We start from the raw sequence: 20,308 nt of genomic DNA, 5'->3' as shown, positions 1-20,308 counted from the left end.
AATCAGATTTCAAAACTCATCTTGGAGCAAGACTTATGAGATTTTGTTGTTAAAATTATTTACCTGAGGAACTTGAGCATACCTACTTAGTTTCTTTTTGTTTGTTTTTGCCAAAAACAAATCCAGAATAATACCAATTATCTCAAAATTTTATGTTAGTAGTATAATTTTGTTTTCCCTGAATTAGAATCCTGACTATATCATGGTGGCTGCTTCAAGTATGATGTAATTTTTTCTTACAAGTTAGATGTCTCTTAACTTGGCTGATACAATTTTGAGGAAATTAAATCTGAAAAGGAAACAACATATTGTACAGGTGCCAAGGGAGCCAGCCCCTAACAAATCAAATCATCACGGGTCTGATAGGTGCAATTGTACAGTGATAACACATAAAGGTAATAGTAAGATCATAGAGAATAAGATAGAAGAGTCAGACACATTTGATGGTAGCATGCTCACCTCAGCCCCGCTTGGTGGTCCACATCAGGATGGGACATGAGGGGCCAGGAGAGAGAGCCAGAGAGAGCTATTCATTGCTAACCAAGGCTTATATATCTTTGGGGGTGTGCATGCCTCCTAATCACAGGTAAAGACATACGTCACAGGAAGGGGCTGTACAATAGGCAATACAAGCAATAGGAGGGGGATATATCGTGGACATAAATGTAACAGGAAGGGGATAAGCTAGGGGTGTACACATGATAGGAAGGGGTGAAACTAGAAGTATTCATGTGACAAGAAGGTTGGACCCTAGATTCATGATGGTGGCCCAACCTTGGTCACCCTTGAGTTGGTTTGACCTCCCTGGGCTCTGCTTCAGGGAAATAATTTACTACTATCCTTATCAGAAGGGAGTGGGCCCTACTTATTGTGGGACAAACAGTGATGTCTGCTTGCTCTGGATAGCTGATAACCCTTAGGGAGAATAATCCCTGACCTACTTCTGTTGACCTCCAAGTGTATAGTCATTCATCACATGTAGCAAGCAGCTAAGTTTGGCATATATTTGGGGGAGACAGCTTTGGAGAAATATTTCTGTTTTCCACAGTAGAAGTGCCAAAGAAACCTGGACCACTAAGGGAAAAATGAATTTAGAAGTGACCCGGCTTGTTGAAGACAAATGGGTGCATAAGCAAATGTGGTGAAGAAAGCTGATGGTGCCTGGCTATCGAAAGATGTAGCATCTGGGGTCTTAAAAGCTTGAAGGTAAACAAGCGGCCATCTAGCTCAGAAACAACAAAGCCCACATAGAAGAAGCACACCAGCCTGTGTGATCACGAGGTGTCGAAGGGATCAGGTACCAGGCATCATCAGAACAAAACATCATATCATTGTAAGTGAGGGGGAGTGTGGAGTGGAGACCCAAAGCCCATCTGTAGTCAACTGGACATCCCCTTACGGAAGGGTCGCGGGAGCAGATGAGTCAGTCAGGGTGTAGTGTAACAAAGATGAAACATACAACTTTCCTCTAGTTCCTAAATGCTTCCCCACCCCACCCCCCACTATCGTGATCCCAATTCTACCTTAAAAATCGGTCTAGTCCAGAGGATGTACACTTGTACAGATAGAAACTGGAAACATAGGGAATCCAGGATGGATGATCCCTTCAGGACCAGTGGTGAGAGCGGCAACACAGGAAGGGTGGAGGGAGGGTGGGGTGGAAAGGGGGAACTGATTAAAAGGATCTACATATAACTACCTCCCTGGGGGACAGACAACAGAAAAGTGGGTGAAGGGAGATGTTGGACAGTGAAAGATATTGCAAAATAATAATTTATAAATCATCAAGGGTTCATGAGGGAGCAGGGAGGGAGGGGAGGGAGGATCTGATGCCAGGGGCTTAGGTGGAGAGCAAATGTTTTGAGAATGACGAGGGCAATGAATGTACAAATGTGCTTTACACAATTGATGTATGTATGGATTGTGCTAAGAGTTGTATGAGCCGCTAATAAAATGTTTCTTTTAAAAAAGAAAAAAGGAAGTGATCCGGTAATCTATCTTAAAACAAGATAGGTCGCAAAATGTTGAGAAAATCTTGGGAAACTCTGTAGGCGCTCATACTCATCTCATGTATTGAGCATCAATTGGCTGAAATTCACACATGGACTCGGAAAAGCGTGATCTCATTATTTTATTTTTAGTCTTTCCCTTAGAGGTCACATGATTTTAGCTCCATTTATTGAAAAGTTTGATACTTCTTTTGGTAACATGTTTACTTACAGCATGTGTGTAAATCTCCCCTTAATCTTTGTGCTGGCTTGTGGAGAGTCTGATTGCAACAATAATTAAAACCAAATCAAAACCAAGTAAATCCTCAAAACCAGGGGATTAGCATTTTTAATCCTAAAATTTCTCAGATCCATTAGTTAGATCAATTGATGTAATAAATTTTTGTCCTATATTTTAAATCCTATTATGAGATTATCTTGTTGTGCTTTGAAAAGATACAAAACATGAGGTTTTTTCCCACTGATATGCTGTATATTTTTAGATAAATTGTTTAACAACTTCAGCATAGATGTTTTAGTCTGACATAATAATAAGTACACAGAGATGTTCAGCTTACTGATGAGAAAAAATGCAAATAAAGAAAAATTTACCTGTCATCTTAATGTATCTAGTTGGAGAACATGAAAAAGCATATCAATACTAAGTGGTGAGGAAGGTGTGGCTACAATAGTTGTAATATAAATTAGTGGTTCCAATCTAGATAGCCCAGACAAGGGAGTGCTAGTAGCACAGGTTATGCGTTGGGCTGCGAACTGCAACATCAGCACTTTGAATCCATCAGATGTTTTTTGTTTTTTTTTTTAAGAAAGATCAGTTTGTCTGCTTGCATAAGGCATTACAGCCTCAGAAACCCAGAGGGGAAGTGCTCCTGTGTCCTATGGGATCACTATGAGTCAGAATGGACCTATGACAATGTTTTGTGTTATTCAGGAAAAATGAGTGCACATGGAAAAGTTAAAACCCAGAAAAATCTTCAGCAACAACCCAATGGACAAGTAGATGATCTCTGAAACCTATAGAATACTGCAAGACCACAACAGGAAAAAACAAACAATAATCATTTGATTTAAAAGGAGCCAAAGCCCACCAGGCCGTGAGGATGATGTTCCTGAGTAGAGCAGCCAGTCCACAGGGAGAACAACATGGCTGGCCCCACTTTGAGAAATGATGCCACTCAGTGACTAAGGGCGCTGCAGGGGACAGCACCGGAGACACAGTGTGGGAATTGCGCCTGACCTGATCCCACCACACTGAGGCAAAGCACTGGGGGAGTGCAGCGGAACAGCAAGGGAATGGAGCGGCAAGGTCCCCAGGGAATGCTGAACGTGGACTTCGGGGCCAGGGCGTGGTGCCCCAACACAACGGACTGGAAAACACTCCTAAGGGCCAACAAATGATCCTTGAACTAACTACAAAAAAAAGTAGCCAAAGATGTGAACAGTTTACCAAAATGACACCCCAATGGTTAACAAGCACATGCACAAATCTTCACGATCCAGGAGATACAGATGCAAACAACTATGAGAGGTCACCTTTACTGACCTTTAACGAGAGCCAGTCCAGAAAAACAGCAAACAACACATGCTGGAGCGAGTGCCGAGAGATTGGAACTGACACTGGTGATGGTCCTGTAAGGACCGCGTGTGCAACCGCTGTAGGAAGTGATACAGTGCGACCTAACACAGATGGGAATGGAGATCCCATCAATCCAGCGCTACCTCTGCTGCTCTATACAGAACCTAAAGAAGTAAGACACAGAGCATGGACCGATGTGTGGACGCCCATCTTCGTGGCAGCACTGTTCACAGCAGCAAGAAGCTGGAAACAGCCCAACAGCCTGTCATTAGAAGGTTTTATAAAAAAAAAAAAGAAAGAAAACCTTTTACATACTCACCCAATGGAAAACTATGCGTCGCTGACATTGACGAAACTATGAAGCACCGCAACATGGATCAACATGGCGAACATCGTGCTGAGTGAGGGTTGTCAATCACAAAAGACAAATCTTGTATGAGACCACTAATGTCAGGACGAACTCCGAGACTAAGGCAGGTCTGTTCTCGCGATCATTTGATCTGGTCTCCCAAACAATGTGGTCGCGTACCTTTTTAATGCGTGTGATCCATTTCTGATTCGCTTATTTGTACATATTAAAACCACCTCTTTATTGGAAGCCTCACCTGAGCTGTGGAGAGTATTTTATTTAGCAGGGGAGTGAAAGGACCAAATACTTTCTATCATGGAACCATGCTCGACTGTCACGCCAAATTAATAGACGATGTGTTTCAGTGGGAATCCATGACCAGAGGGGAAGGGGAGAGGTGTCCCCAGAAGATGATTTTATCTCCCTGCGTGGGTGGGAACCCAAGCAGGGGCAGCCTGCCCTTGGGAAAATGCTTAACACTATTTCCATAGACTCCCAATGAGGGAAGAATCTACCAGCATTATCTTGCTCATGATGCATTGTTGACCAAGTTCTTTTCAGCCTTTGGTCCTGACCCTAGTTGTGCGCTACAGGTTACCTGGATTTTAGATCTTTATCTTTTCAAGATGGACAGTTTTCTTCATAGACCGCATCAGAATTACATGACTTGGAAATCTTACTAAGGGAGTTAGACTTCACCTTAAACACACCTATTGCAGAGGAAGGGGAATGGAATCCTCCTTTGGACTTGACGCTGACAGACTAGTGTAGTGGTGCAGTGATTCTCAGCCTTCTTAATGCCGCGGCCCTTTAATGCGGTTCGTGTTGTGGCGATCCCGCAACCATAAAATTATTTTCATTGCTACTTTATAACTGTCATTTTGCTACGGTTATGAATCGGTCAACCCCCGTGAAAGGGTTGTTTGACCTGCAAAAGGGTCGCGACCCACAAGTTGAGAACCCACGTTCTAGTGGAAGAAGAAGAAGCAGAGGACTGCTATCCCACGGTTTTAGACTAAGCAGTCAGTGGACTTTGGGTCAGATCTCCTGTTTTTGCCAATAATTGGCAAGTAAAGACTACCACACACTTGCTAGTCTTATACCTTCTTCACTTTTTGCGCTGTCTCAATCTTGCAAACTTTCTTAGTGAATGACTCTTAATAAAAAGGTTACCTTAGTGTCTAACCCTCATTTTTCTTAAATGGTGTTTAGTTAATTCAGTTTTTAACCAGGATAAGTGAACATCCATGTAAGTTAATTTAGAAAGCTTTTTCACACATGTATGTTCCTTTCCTCAATAGGACTTTAAAACCTATGCTATGGATAGATTAGGGATCTGCAAACTTTGGTGGCAGAAGAGCCAATCCTGTCCCTCACAATAATTTAAAAATTATTTGAGAGCCATATATTTTTACAAACAAATGAAGTCATCATTATCTGAGTAATATCTTCAATTATTTCTAAACATGTTGAAAATGCTGCCTCTAAAGTGAATCAGGGCTATATATATATTTAAATACATTAATCAATTTTGATCATGCACTTAACTGTAATACCTAATATATGAAAAATTAATTCTTACAGTCCTCATGAAGTGATCACTGAAGAAATGGATGCTGTAGGAAAGTGTGGTAAAGAAATCAGATGGTCCCTAGTTATTAGAAAGAATAGTGTTTTGGGTCTTAAAAGCTTATTTTAAAACAAGCAGCCCTCTAAGTGAGATGTCAGCTATGTTCATAAGAAAGAAGCACACCATCCTATATGATCTGAGAATTGTAATAATAAAATCCAAGATCAGAGGAGATAATTCTATATTAGAGCTTAAATTCTGAATACCTGGCTTGCAGAATGCTATGGATGACAGTGAGAGCCCCGACATCCATACTCAGAGTCCCCCCAGAGATCGTCCCTCAGACCATTGACCAAGGATATGGATTATCTGGCCTTCAGACAAAGTGCATGGAAAGTGGATCACTGCTGCTAGAGATAGGTTAAACAAACGTATTGTCATTTGTTTTCCCCTTTGATTCATTTTTAATTTCTTCTAGTTTCTATTACCTTCTCTCTACTTTCTCTTGGAATGAAGTTTTTCTGTGTTTCATTTTGTAGTACGTGTTGTTTTTTTGGTAGGATTTTCTGTATGTGAAATCCAGGATAGGTAAATTCATAGACACAGTCACTGGATTAACAGTGCTTTAGGGAGATGAAGTTGTCGGGTATTGGGGACTTGATAAGAATAGGTATAAGAACAAAGAAACTTTTCTAAAATTTAGTTAGTGATGGTTACACAACTCTATATTTAAACCATTGAATTGTAACAACCCCAAAAGTTAAATCTCTGGAGATTATATAAAACTGCAAAACAGTTTCCTTTTTTTATGAAGAAGAAAGAGTTTTATTTTTATTGTTGTTTATTGCTGTTAGTGCTGTATTTTTTAATGTTTTATTAGGGGCTCATACAACTCTTATCACAATCCATACATACATCAATTGTGTAAAGCACATCTATACATTCATTGCCCTCATCATTTTCAAAGCATTTGCTCTCCACTGAAGCCCTTTGCATCAAGTTCTCTTTTTCCCTTTCCTCCCTGCTCCCCGCTCCTTCATGAGCCCTTGTTAATTTATAAATCATTATTTTGTCATATCTTGCCCTGTCCGACATCTCCCTTCACCCACTTTTCTGTTGTCCATCCCCCGGAGAGGAGGTCACATGTAGATCCTTGTAATCGGTTACATTTGTCTAAAGATAAAAAGTACATTAATCTATAAGGCACTGTATATTCATCACAAACCATAACATAAAAACAGTTAATTCCTCCAATGTGGGCCTGCACATGGTAATCATCTCAGCAATAATAGCAAAGGAAACATGACCACCAGACCCTGGAAGAGAATTCCTTGGCATGGGAGGAAGTGGGACACAATGAACACAGATGGTTACTTTCCAAGTCTTCGGTTTTCTTTGGTTGCTCGGTTCACACTTGCTTACTTCATTAATTAAAATCAATATGTAATTAACCAAATACATGATAATTGGCCTGCATAATTATCCTTGCTTTTCAACACTTTAAGGAGGTCTTTTGCAACAGATTGCTCAAGGCAATACATTGATTTTTTTGACTATTGCTTCCATGAGCAATGATTGGGCATCGAAGCAAAATTAAATCCTTGTGAAATCCAAGTAAAATTAAAAATTCATAAATGTTTTTGCTGTTTATCATGGTATTGCTTGTATTTTTGTTTTCTTTATGCTGAGGCATCATCTATCTGGAAGACTAAAGTCTTCGACCCTAATCACTGGATGCTAAAAGCCCTCTTCACTTTCAGCAGGCAAGTGTGTCTCCCTGCATCGGGTAGGTTTTTAAAGGGCCTCCTCCAATCCGGATGCCATATATTTCCTCATAATGTCCAGCCTCTTGGATTTCTTTTTCTCAGCATACAGAATGAATAAGTACGGCAATAAAAAAATTCAAACCTGATATGTCTTTTCTGAATGTAGACCACATAGTTTCCCCTGATTCTGTTTGAACACCTGCCTCTTGGTGAGTGTCCAGCTGAGAATTTCCTTTCTCACCATGTTGTCCATAGTTTGTTATGATACACACACTCAAATGCCTTTTAATAGTCAATGAAACACAGGCCAACATCTTCCAGGCATTCTCTGAGTCTAGCCAAGGTCCATCTGACATCAGCAATGACATTCCTCTTTCCATGTTGTCTTTGGAATCAGACTAGAATTTATGACCATTCTCTGCCTATGAGGTGCTGCAACTATTTTAAGAATTATTTTCAGCAAAAATGTACTGGCCTGTGATATTAATGAGCTTGTTCCATCATTTCTGCATTCTGTTGAATCCCCTTCCTTTGGAATAGATACATTGTGTATCTCTCCACTGGTTGCCCAGGGAGCTATTTCCCTCACGTCTGGGCATTGACCAGTTAGTGCTTCCTGCGTTGCACCCCTTTGTCGAAACATCCCAATTGCTATTCTGTCAGTTTCAGAAAATTTGTGTTTGCCCAGTGTTTCAGTGCAGCTTGGACTTCTTTCAGTACCATCAGTTGCTGATTATATGAAAGTACAGCTGTAGCATTTGAATCATGACCTTCCTTATAGATGCATGGATATTATTCTTTAGCTGACAATGTTGTATTTCAATAGGATCATGAAAGGGGGGGGGGTAACTGATAGCAATGATGAATGTATAGCCCCACTCGAGGGGAATGAGCAACAGAATTTAGGTGAATGAATCCTTGGATGGTGAAAGGTATGGTGTTATATATGTGTGTGTACTAATTAATATAATATAACATAATATAATTAATATAATATAATATATTAAGGGTTCATGGGGGTGGGGTAGGATGGGGGAGAGAGGGGAGCAGTTATCAAAGATTTCAAGAAGAAAGAAAATGGTTTGAAAATGATGACAGCAATTATGTAAGTATGTTTGATTTAATGGCAATGTGGATTGTAATAATACTTGTATTATTACAGGTAGTAATATAAAATGTTTTAGAAAAAGAAAAGGACAGAAATATTCGCTTTGTCAATGAGTGTGACACCATGCTCTTCATTGTGTGCTTGTTGGGGAGTGTGGCTGTTGAGTCAGCCTCGGCTCAGAGGAACCTGTGCCCCAGTGTCTCATACATTGCCTGCACTTGTGCTGTCCTCACAATTATTGATTTTCTGGAGCCCATTCTTGCAGCCACTGTGTCAATCCAACTCACGAGGGCCTCCCTCTTTCCACTGCCCTTCGACTCTACCAAGCATACGATCATTTAATAACCTGTTCACCGTAAGTCAGATGAAGTCTCAACATCCTCGCATGTAAGGAGACTTCTGACTGTACTTCTTCCAAGATAGTTTTGTTTGTTCTTTTGGATGTTCAAATATTTTCAATATTCTTGGTCAACAGCATTAATTTAAATGCATGGATTCTTCTTCCGTCTGCCTTATTAAATCATGGCAGACCATATAATTGTTTGATTCAACATGGCTAATGTCAGTCCATTTCAGCACACTAATGCTTATGATATCACCATTCAAGTCATTTCATTTGTAGCAACTTAACGATTTTTCTTGATTCATATTTTGTACGTCTCTTGTCCCGATAATGAATGGATTTTTAAATGCAGCTCCAGGAATCAATGCAGCTGTTTCTTCTCAGTTAGAGTAGTGCAGCATCAACAAATAAAGGTCTCAGAGGTTTTCCTCCATTCACATCTTCCAGGTGACTAGTCTGAGGAGCCAGGTCTTCCCTAGTTGTGTTTTCATTGTCTTTCAACCTTAGGGGCTCACTGTACCAGACAAGATTTTACTGCTGCTCACATGGTTTTTGTGGCCAATTTTTCTTGAAGTAGATTGCCAAATCTTTCTTTCTAATCTGTCTTAATCTGGAGGTTTTGCTGAAAGCTGTCAACCATAGGTGACCCTGCTACTATTTGAAATCTTGATGCTAAAAAATATAGCATTACAGAAACACGTAAGCTACTAAAATATGGCAAACTGACAAGGAAGTGATGGTTCAAAAGTTAAAAAGTCTTCTAGTGCAGATCGCTTAAAGCTTACTAAATAATCTTTTCTATAATCTTTTGACACGGGGAGGAAAAGACACTGCTTTCTTTCATCTTGCTTCTCATTAGTGAATCCTAGCCACACTCTTCCTCAGATCCCTTTTTATCTCGGTCTAGTTCTCACATTCTTGGAAAGGATAATGGGATCTTTAAATTCGCTCTGTTTGTATTGGGAAGGAGCCAAATCAGTCAACATCCCATCGATACCCAGTTGGAGTAGCCTTAGACCAGACAGACAATTTAGGGAAGGCATTTATTCCTCTTTTCCCAATTTTGCATATTCTAGCTTGTGTTTTGTTCCCCCTCTAAATATAAGCAAAAACAAAAGATACTATTCAAATTCTTTTGTCTGAAAACGCTAGCATTTCAGTGATGTTCTTTAGGGGGGGGGTGCCTCATTTATAACCAGCTTTGCTACTAACGGAAATCAATCTGAATGTCTATTGTGCATCTTTTCTCTTTCCTCACAGTCTGACATTGCCTTTGCCAAGTTTTCAGGGTTGGATCTGAAAGACCCTCTCTCATTTTCTTGTTCCCTGCTTCCAGCCCCTTAGAATTCCCACCGAGCTTTCTCAGGCATAAGGACTGCTGTGTGAGGCTGGGAGGACCTTGACCTACTCTCCTGACCCAGTGGCCTGAGCCAATCACAAAGAGGATTAGAACCTCACTTGGGCCCTCCTCCCCATCCCCTCAAACTGTGCCAGCCTCCAGGAAAGAGAGACATTTGTGGGGGAGGGTTTGCAATTCAAATTCTTGGCTCTTCGCCCGATCTTTTTCCAAATAAGAAGGCAGGGGCTGCAGCTGAGGCACACCGAGGTCATCTGAATTGCAGCAGAACTAACAGCGGAAGATCCTTGCTCCTGCCTCGTCTCCTTTCTTGACGTACAGGGCGGAAAAGACAGAATGGTGGAGGCTTTCTGTGCTACCTGGAAGCTGACAGACAGTCAGAACTTTGATGAGTACATGAAGGCTCTAGGTAGGTAAAAATAAGATGTGCTATTCTCTTCTTAACTTGCAGCTTCAGATACTTGTAGGTCCGATTTGTCAGCCATCAGACTAGCAACAGGCAAAGACAGATCATATTGTCACCATCCAAGGCTATACCTAAATAGCCTTTGAATGTGACTTTGATCTGCTCTCTTAGCCACAGCCAAAGAATGGAGCCCTTGCTATTCTGAGGAAGATGGGGCTTCTGGGTCTTGCTTTTACTTTGTGATCCTCAGAGCTGTAGTGCATCATGGCCTCATGAACCTTAACAGGTAACAACCTCCATTCCAGAATCGGAAAGCAGGTTCCAGCTCGGTAAGTTATCGTGGAATTTGCAGTTGACCGTCTTGTTTCCTTTTGCTATTTCAGGTGTGGGCTTTGCTGTTAGGCAGGTGGGGAATGTGACCAAACCCACCGTGATCATCAGTCAGGAAGGGGACAAAGTGGTAATCAGAACCCAAAGCACATTCAAGAACACAGAAATTAGTTTCCATCTGGGAGAAGAGTTTGATGAAACAACCGCAGATGACAGAAACTGTAAGGTGAGGAACCATTTTTCTCCGAGGTGGGTAAAGAACAGGAAATGAAAGCGATATTGTGGGTTTCCTTTTGTATATTGTGGGAATTAGAAAATGCTTTCTTGATTTCAACTCAGGGAAGAGGATATCAAGATTAATGTAGTATTCTTATGTAGATATGTCCTGAACAATGATTATTTGCTATGCAGCTCAAAGCTTGAATCAAGTTTTCTCTTACCATATATGTTTCCTATTTTATATCAAATCTATATTTCAGAAAGTGTTTATACTGTGCATTTGAAAGAAAGATGGCATTATGTTTAATCTGTCTGAGGGCCTCAGGTCAACTAAATAAACAAACAGCTTCACCTTAAGGCTTCGTTTAAACCTGAACTGTGACTCTTAAGACATATTAATTTGGCTCAGGATGTTTATTTCCAACATATGAAATGTTTGCATCAACATGTACTCACTTCAGTCGGATGGTCAATTATTAGAATTACATAACAGTGAGTCTAGAGCAACAAGGAGGGTGGCACAAACAGCATAAAGAATTGATTATAACTTAACAATTAGAAAGCTCTTAGAGGAAAAATCCATTAGATATGCGATCTAGCTATCAGGAATCTAACTTGTACTTCTTGTCATGTTCTGCATTTTATTGTGCATATCAGTCTGTTGTGAGTCTGGATGGAGACAAACTTGTGCATGTACAGAAATGGGATGACAAAGAAACACATTTTGTAAGAGAGATTAAGGATGACAAGATGGTTATGGTGAGTAGTGGCCACTCTGCTTTCTCCATCCTGTCCATACCCGTACCCTCTCGCCCTTCCTCCACCTCATTCCTTTTCTCTCAGCTTCCTTGATCGCCTCCCTTCCTTTCTTAATAACATTCCATCCCTATCAAGGCTAGTAATCAATGTGGAAAAATATAGGTAAATATCTTCAAATATGAAAGGAAAACTGCCTCTCTGTTCTCCCACTTCCACACTTGTAAAGAAACATGATGACGTAAGCCACGTAGAACTACTCTAACTACAGGAGTCAAGAAGGGAGACAAAAATAGTCAATTATATTAAGCAATAAAACCAGTGTAAAACCACATGTAAGAAAGTATTTTTAAAAGATCCTATCTATTTTTTCCTTGGTTTTATTTCCATTGTAAAAAGAGAGAATAATTCTAATTGGTGTAGCTAAGAGAAAAATGATTGTTTTATTACTGGGTGCCAAAAAAGATTTTTCGTTTTGTTAGGATTAATATCATTCTTATGGGTTATTGAGTGGATTCTGATGCAATAAAATCTAAACATAAAGCAAATTATCAAGAAAATAAAAAATATATAAAGATGAATGATTCTGTAAGAACATGAAAGTTATTGGATCTCAGCAAAAAACAAACACCCACCTCTATAGCTCATGTAATAAATTATAGAAGATCGTTAAGCATTTATATTTTAATTTATAGCAGTTATAAATGTTCAGTGACAAAAAGTTAGAACTGACATAATATATTATAAAGTAAATAAAAATGAAATACTCTCTAATCCCCATCATAGAAAATCATTTTAATGTTATTTTCTTTTAGTATTTTCCCCCCAGAAGTTCTTTTTAAAGATATGCTCGACCCTGAATGCTGTTATTATATGCCTTTGAGGTGATTCCAACTCATAGCAACTTTGTAGGACTAGATGGAATTTCCCCATAGGATTTTTCAGACTGAAATTTTTGGGGATGGGGGTAGGAATCACGGGCTGTCCCTCCATAGAGCCCTGGGTTTCTGAGCAGTGACCACCGGATTAGCAGTCATACACTGAACATTGCACGACCAGGGCTCCCTCACCACGGGACAGGCACGCAAATAGATAAATGAAAAACAATGTCCCTAATGAGAAATGGGAGTGGTATCACAGAAGGGGGGAGGGGGTAGGCCTTTCAGACTAGCTGAGGGCCCTTTGGACTGACTTCTTTGCCAAAGCATCTTCTTCAATAAGCTCATTCTTTCTGTTCAACCTTGAAAAACCAAAAAGTTATGCCTTGGTTTAGCCTCTCCCAAATCTTCTGTGAACCAGAGAGTTGTGTTTTGATAATAACACCCTCCCTAGTAATGTCGATGCAATCGTGTTTTGGGATTGTCTGCACAGTGAGTTATATGCTTATGTGGTTATATTTCTTTCCAAATGTGGAAGAGGGAGAACAGAGAGGCAGTTTTCCTGTCATGTTAAAAAGATATTTGTCTATATTGTCCACATTGATTATGAAAAGAAAGACTAATGTCTTAAAAAAACAATGTGTTCCTATGTTTCTATTTAACATTTCCCTGAATATAGAAAGGCAAATAGCTCAACTTTGGCAAGCATGACAATAGTCAGGCAAAATCAAATTCAAACAAGGTGTTTAGAACAATGCCACCGATATTTTCAAATTTACTTTTCTTGTTGCTTTTGGAACAAGGCATTCCGTGTAACAATTGGCTGGATGAGTTGGGATTTTTAGAGACTGTTTAACATTTATCTAGATTATTAGTAGAAATCTGTTAAGAAGAGCTGTTATAAATCTTCAAATTTTGGAGCTGAGAACATAATTTAGACATGCTACTAGGTGACTGGGCGAAAGACAGGACTTTCTCCCTGTATTCTCTTACAAGTCTTGGAAACACACTGGGGTAGTTCTACCTGCTCCTTTAGGGTCGCTGGGAGTCAGAGTTACTCCATGTCAGTGAGTAAGTGCGTGAGTGAGGCAGTGAGTGAGTGAGGCAGTGAGTGAGTGAGTGAGGCAGTGAGTGAGTGCATGAGTGAGTGAGGCAGTGAGTGAGGCAGTGAGTGAGTGGTGAGTGAGGCAGTGAGTGAGTGAGGCAGTGAGTGAGGCAGTGAGTGAGTGGTGAGTGAGGCAGTGAGTGAGTGAGTGAGTGCGTGCGTGTGTGAGTGAGTGAGTGCGTGCGTGTGTGAGTGAGTGAGGCAGTGAGTGATGATAGCAGGGTGCTATGGGTCAGACTGTACTTGATGGTAGTGAGTTTGATGAACATCTAATCTATTGCCATTTACCTGATAATCTCAGGGGAAAGGAATTCTGACAGGAATCTAAATTGTCAGTGTAAGTTTTTGCTTTAAACAAGTACTATGTCTACATGTTTGTATAAATGAATTGTACTCCCAATAAACAAATTTCTTCTCTTTTTAGCTTTCCTAAACAGTTATGCAGCTTTGTAAATTTGTTTAGTTCTGAATAATGATGAAATAAAAGCGTGATAATTGTTTAACATGCAGCTCCTCATCTGACTGTGTAGAAAGATTTCATTTTCTTTGAATCTTTCAGACGCTCACCTTTGGCGAGGTGGTTGCCGTCCGCCACTATGAGAAAGCCTAGACAGGCACCGCTCCTGGATGGCAGATTCTTTTTGTTTTGTTTTCTGTCGAATAAAGTTTCAGTGATATCCTGCTAATCACTAATTAGAAGGTGTCTCTTGGTGTAAAGTGGAAAATAATGACTTAAATACATAAAAATATGTTACTCCAGCAATGTTTTGATCTGCAAATTCATCATGTTTTATAATATGTTTTGAAATTTCAAGTCATGTTTTAAAATCAAGAAGTGAATACATTTTGTACTTTCTCTTGGAATGTATCTCAAATTGGAATAAACCTTACACAATGTGGAATACTATTGTTTTTAATATCATTATTCTGACTGAAATGCATGTAAGAGAGAGAGAGAGAGAGAGAGAGAGAGAGAGAGAGAGAGAGAGAGAGAGAGAGAGAGAGAGAGAGAGAGACTTGAGATCCTTATAACATATAATAAGATTGGAAAACAGAGTTCCTCCTTGTTTTGTTGTTTTTTTAAATTTTATTTTATTGGGGCTCTTACAACTCTTATTACAATCCATGCATATATCCATTGTGTCAAACACATCTTTACATATGTTGTCATCATCTTTTTCAAAACGTTTTCTTTCTACTTGAGCCCTGGCATCAGCTCCTCCTTTTTCCTCCTCCCTCCCCCACCCTCGGCCCCTCCCTCCCTCCCTCCCCCATGCCCTCTTTATAATTTATAAATTCTTTTATTTTTTTCATGTTTACACTGACTGCTGTCTCATTTCACCCACTTTTCTGCTGTTTGTCCCCCTGGGATGGGGCCATATGTAATCATTGTGATTGGTTCCCCCTTACTCTATCCCCCCACCCCCTAGTATTGCTGTTCTCCTTATTGGTCCCGAGGGGTTTATCTGTTCTGGATTCCCTGTGTTTCGAGTTCTTACTGTACCAGTGGATATGTTCTGGTCTAGTCAGATAGGTAAGATAGAATTGGGGTCATGATAGGGGAGGGCATTAAAGAATTAAAGTGGGGCTTCAAACCGGAGGCCCACAGACCGCATGCGGTCCCCAAGGTATTTTTTTTTTGTGGTCTGCAATGCTCTGAAATAAAATTAAAATAGAAAAACTGGTTATGAAGAAAATAGTGTTTAGGGGAGATCGAAGCAAGACGTACACACACAATTCCCTTGATAACCCTTTACCTATTGAAGACATGTATGCACGCGACCCAGTGCCTTTCCTGGGGGCCCATGAACGTGTATCAATGCGCTGGCTCAGTTCTCGCGACGTTTGGAAGCGATACGTCTGCCACCCTCAGGGTCACGTCATGTAAACAGATCCCAACAGCAAAAAGGTTATGAGCAGCACTCTGGGTTGTGCTGTTATAAATCACACCTAGCTGCAGCGCTAGGGCACATTCTCAGCAGGAAGCCTTCATTGCAATGGTGCGTCACGTTTGTCAGCTGTCCAACATTTTCTGTTTTTTATTGGTTACTTTGTTCTATTTTCCGGTCACAACATAAGAGGTAATTGAAAACTAGTAGGAGGAAAGCGCCGGCAAGTTTTAGGTAAAAAAGATAATTTTAGTTTTATAAATACATTAAATAAAATAAATGCTTAAATAAATGCTATTATATAGAGTTTTAATTATCCTATCCATATTCCTAAATCCTCACTTCAAAACAAAATGTGTCAATGTGATGTGGCCGGCATGAAGCTTGCCTGTTGCACCAAATGGCCTGCGTTTGAATTGAGTTTGACAGCCCTGACCTAGAGGAAGGTTGTGTGTTTCATTAGTGTTATACTGCACCCTGACTGGTTCTTCTCTTCTTTGTGGCTGTTCGGATAGGAGGGTGTCCAATTGACTACTGTTGGATTTTGGGTCTCCAATCTCCCCTCATTCCCATTGATATGCTTTTTGCTTGTTTTGTTTTGGGTCTTTTTATGCCTGATGTCTGATCCCATCGACACCTCATGATCACACAGGCTGGTGTGCTTCTTCCATGTGGCCTTTGTTGTTTCTCAGCTAGATGGCCGCTTGTTTATCCTCAAGCTTTAAGACCCCAGATGCTATATATTTTGGTAGCCTGGCACCATCAGCTTTCTTCACCACATTTGCTCATGCACACATTTTGTCTTCAGCGATGGTGCCAGGGAAGGGGGACATCACAGAGTGCCATGTTAGTAGAACAAATTGTTCTTGCATTGAGGGAGTACTTGAGTGGAGGCCCAATGTCCATCTGCTACCTTTACTAAACCTATAAATATATGCACATAGATCTATCTCCCCATCCTCATATATAAATGTATTTACATAGGTACATGCCTTTATTTAGACCTGTATAAATGCCCTTTTCCTCCTAGCCCTTTCCTCTATTTCCCTTTACTTTCCTCTTGTCCCACTATCATGCTCAGCCTTATTTGGGTTACAGTAATTCCTCTCAGTTACATTACCCTTGATCATGCCCTACCAGGCCTCCCACACCCTCCTCACCACCGATTTGGATCACTTGTTGTTCCCTTGTCCCTGGGTTTGTTAATACCATTACCTTTCCCTCCCCCTCTCCCATGTACCCCTGGAACTGTCGGTCCCGTTGTTTTCTCCTCCAGATTGTTTATCCAGCTTATCTTATTTAGACAGACCTGCAGAAATAATAACATGCACAAAAACAAGACAGAGCAAAGCCAAGCAACAAAAGAAAACAATAACACAAAGCCAATGACAAAAAACAAAACAAAACAAAAAACCCCACAACAACAACAAATAAAAGTTTGTAGTTAGTTCAAGGTCTGTTTGTTGGCCTTTGGGAGTGTTTTCCAGTCAAGTCTGATGGGGTGCCAAGCCCTGGCCCCAAAGTCTGTTTTTTGGTATTCCCTGGGGACTTCATTGCTATTCCCCTTGCTGTTCTGTTGCATGCCCTTAGTGTTTTGCCTCAGTGTGGTGGTATCAGATCAGGTAGAATTCCCATGCTGTGTCTCCAGGGTTGGCCCCTGTAGGGCTATGTAGGTGAGGGATGTCGTGCCTCATAGTGGGGCTGGCCATATGGTCTTCTCTGTGGAGTGGCTGCTCTGAATGGGAATATCATCAAGGCTTGGTGGGCCAGGATGTGCTCCACTCTCTCTTCCTTCCCCTTCATTTGCTCCTGTGTGCTCTGATCAGACATGTCCCTCTCCCTGAGTTGCAGCTTCAGTGCTGTCCTCTGAGGTAAATTCTCCTGGGGAGAGGAGCAGCTGTCCATGTACTTGGGATTGGGGCCGGTCACTCAGATCTCCCCACTGCTTCCCTACGCTCTGCTGGCATGTTGCAATCATGTACTTTATAATTTATAAAGTGCTTCTTAATTAAATTTTTCGGGAAACATGAGGTTTCTCTACTGACAAGGAGATTTCAGAGTCAGCATTTGAATGCACTCCAGATCTCATGGCTAGTGTAAAGGGTACGGAGCTGCTGACCACAACCTTACAACATTTCCATTCACAAATGAATATTTCAAGTAAATAACACTTTTTCTGAAACAAAATGAAAAATTTCATTTCCTTTAAGCTATTTTTTAGAAACTGTTGGTCTCTTGGGGTTAAAAAGAGATATTTTCAGAGTACAACACTCCTTTTGTGTCAACCCAGTAATTTCAAGATCTAATTAACTTGCAAATCCGAGGAAATTTCCTTTAATTCACAGTTCACTGAAATCAGAAATTACCCATTACACTACTTTAGTTGACCACATTGACGAGTAGAACAATCAAAAGTACAACTATAGGATTTAATATTTATATGTATAATTATTATTGAGATTATCTGATTATGGCTACCATTCTTAAAACGAGATCCTGTGCTGTAAAAGCTGGTGTCATATGCAGATGTTTGCTCCAACTGTGCTGTTAGACCCACACCAAGAATTACATAATTTTTGTGGATTTCCACATAGTCTGTCATAGGTGACATAGTAGTGCAATGGTTAAGCAGCTAGGCGGTGAACTGTAAGGGTGGCATTTCAATGTCACCGTCAGTCCTGAAGAGAAAAGACCTGGCAATTGGATCGGTTCTGCTCCTTTAAAACCCCGAGTCCAGGAAACCCTCAGGAGAGAGTTCTCTGTTCTCCTTTAAGGTAGCTCTGGGTTGGAATCAAATTGATATACAACAGCATTCTTGGGAGTGAGGGTGGGGCTTCATAACCAGCTCCTTTAATGTGGCAAATAGTATCTTAGGCTTAAGGGGCCCCTAAGGAAGCCCTGGTAGTGTAGTGGTTTCATGTTGGGCTGCTAACTGCACGGCCAGCAGTTAAAAACCACCAGCCTCCCCAGGATTGGGCTTTCTACTCCTGTAAATTGTTAGTCTCGGCATGGTCCTGCTTGATGCTCAGCCTCCTGAAGTGATCATTGAAGACATGGGTGCTACAGCAAAGGGTGGTGAAGACATTAAATGGGGACTGGCTATCACAAAAAACAGTGTCTGGGATCTTAAAGACTTGTCTTCATAAAAGAGGCCATCTAAGTGAGGAGTCAACCAGGTTCACAGAGAAGAAGCACAACAGCCTAAGTGGACCAAGATTATAAATGATAAAATCAAAATTCAAATCAGGGAACGGTCTTAGAGCTTAAATTGTAAACATGTGGTGCAGAGTGCGGTTGACAGTGGAAGTCCAAAATTAATTGCAGCGTCCCTCCATGGACCAAACTTGCGGTGCGTCTTCTCTGATCGGAGTTCAAGGATGGGACTGGCTTTGTTACGAGACAGAGAGCATGGGGACGTTAATTACGGCAGGTGCAGGTAGGTTAAAATGTAACGTCTTACACTTTTATCTCCTTTTTGACCCATTCTAAAGTTGTTTCCGTTGTTTTTTTTTTAAACAAGGTGAAGGGTAAGTACAATGGATTAAGTCTCTGATGAATTCCTTCTGACCATGGACTGGGGCTGTGAACAGCCTAGTTATCACACACAATGCATCGATAAGTGGATTTCTCCAGATGCAGTTAGGTTAACAAAATTTTAACATCTTAAATTTTACAATTTAACAAGTTGACTTTCCTTTTGACCCATTTTAAATTTGTTCTGGTTTTAATATTTTCTGCTATTTTTCAGTTGAACTTTTCCTCTGCTTTACTTTGCTATTGTTGTCCGTTTGGTGTTATGTTTTGTTTTTAAAATATTTTTCCGTATAGGAAATCCAGAATAGGTAAATCTCTGGAGACAGTCACTGGAGTCCTGGTTCTGTGGGGAACAATAGGAGGCGTTGGGGTAAATGGAGAACTAACAGTGAGTACAAGAAGGAACATTTGTCTAAAATGGATTGTGGTAATGATAGTACAACTCTTTAAACTATGACTGAATATGACTGAACTATTTGTATGATTTGTGAATACATAATAAAAACTTTTTTTTTTTTTTTTTTTTTTTGGCTAATGGAACCTTTCCCTGCGGTATAAGAAGTGTAGGGGGCAGTTTTGTCCTATTGTAGAGGGTCGCCAGGAGTTTGAATCGTCTTCATGGCAGTGAGGGTTGTTTTTGTTTTCCTTTTTTTAAAGTGACACAGTGTTGATGTTATGGAAGATAGAACACACATTTTGTTTTTAGAATATTTCCAATGTAGTTGTAAATCATTTTCCTTCACATCATCTTCTATTTCACAATATAATCATCTTCCAATGTACTAACCTTTCTGATTTTTCTCTTTTGGTTTTTCTGATTTGTAACGTTGTGAACAGCAGAGGAAAAATTACCAAAGCCAGAGGCCATTTAGCCACAGCATTTAGAAGATGTTGTTTGGTGATTTTGACTCATACCAACCCCATTTACCAGCATGGAGAAAAACCATTTCTGAAGCTCTAAAGCCTCTATAATTGTCTAGTGAAGTCCCACAAGTCATTGCTGCCAGTGAGCAGAAATGCCCCTCCTCTCACACGCGTTCTCCCCCGTGCAGAGGTGCACACTCACAAGAAGGGTGCTGCGTGAAGGCACACACACATACTCCCAGGGTCAGT

General features: G+C 40.5%; 1 protein-coding gene across 1 annotated transcript; it reads left to right on the top strand.

Annotated features, from left to right (window-relative positions):
• Window positions 1–10,338: 10,338 nt before the first annotated feature.
• FABP7 (fatty acid binding protein 7) lies at window positions 10,339–14,382 on the top strand. The gene is made up of 4 exons (XM_075553735.1): window positions 10,339–10,487; window positions 10,868–11,040; window positions 11,691–11,834; window positions 14,332–14,382. Exons 1-4 carry the CDS (start codon window positions 10,415–10,417, stop codon window positions 14,380–14,382), a joined length of 441 nt encoding a protein of 146 aa, XP_075409850.1. The 5' UTR covers window positions 10,339–10,414.
• The last annotated feature ends 5,926 nt before the right edge of the window (window positions 14,383–20,308 follow it).

This window comes from Tenrec ecaudatus, chromosome 7, assembly GCF_050624435.1.
Source record: "Tenrec ecaudatus isolate mTenEca1 chromosome 7, mTenEca1.hap1, whole genome shotgun sequence".
NCBI classification, from domain to species: domain Eukaryota; kingdom Metazoa; phylum Chordata; class Mammalia; order Afrosoricida; family Tenrecidae; genus Tenrec; species Tenrec ecaudatus.
The sequence above is the reverse complement of the archived record's forward strand: the minus strand, read 5'-3'. Positions and strand labels throughout refer to the sequence as shown.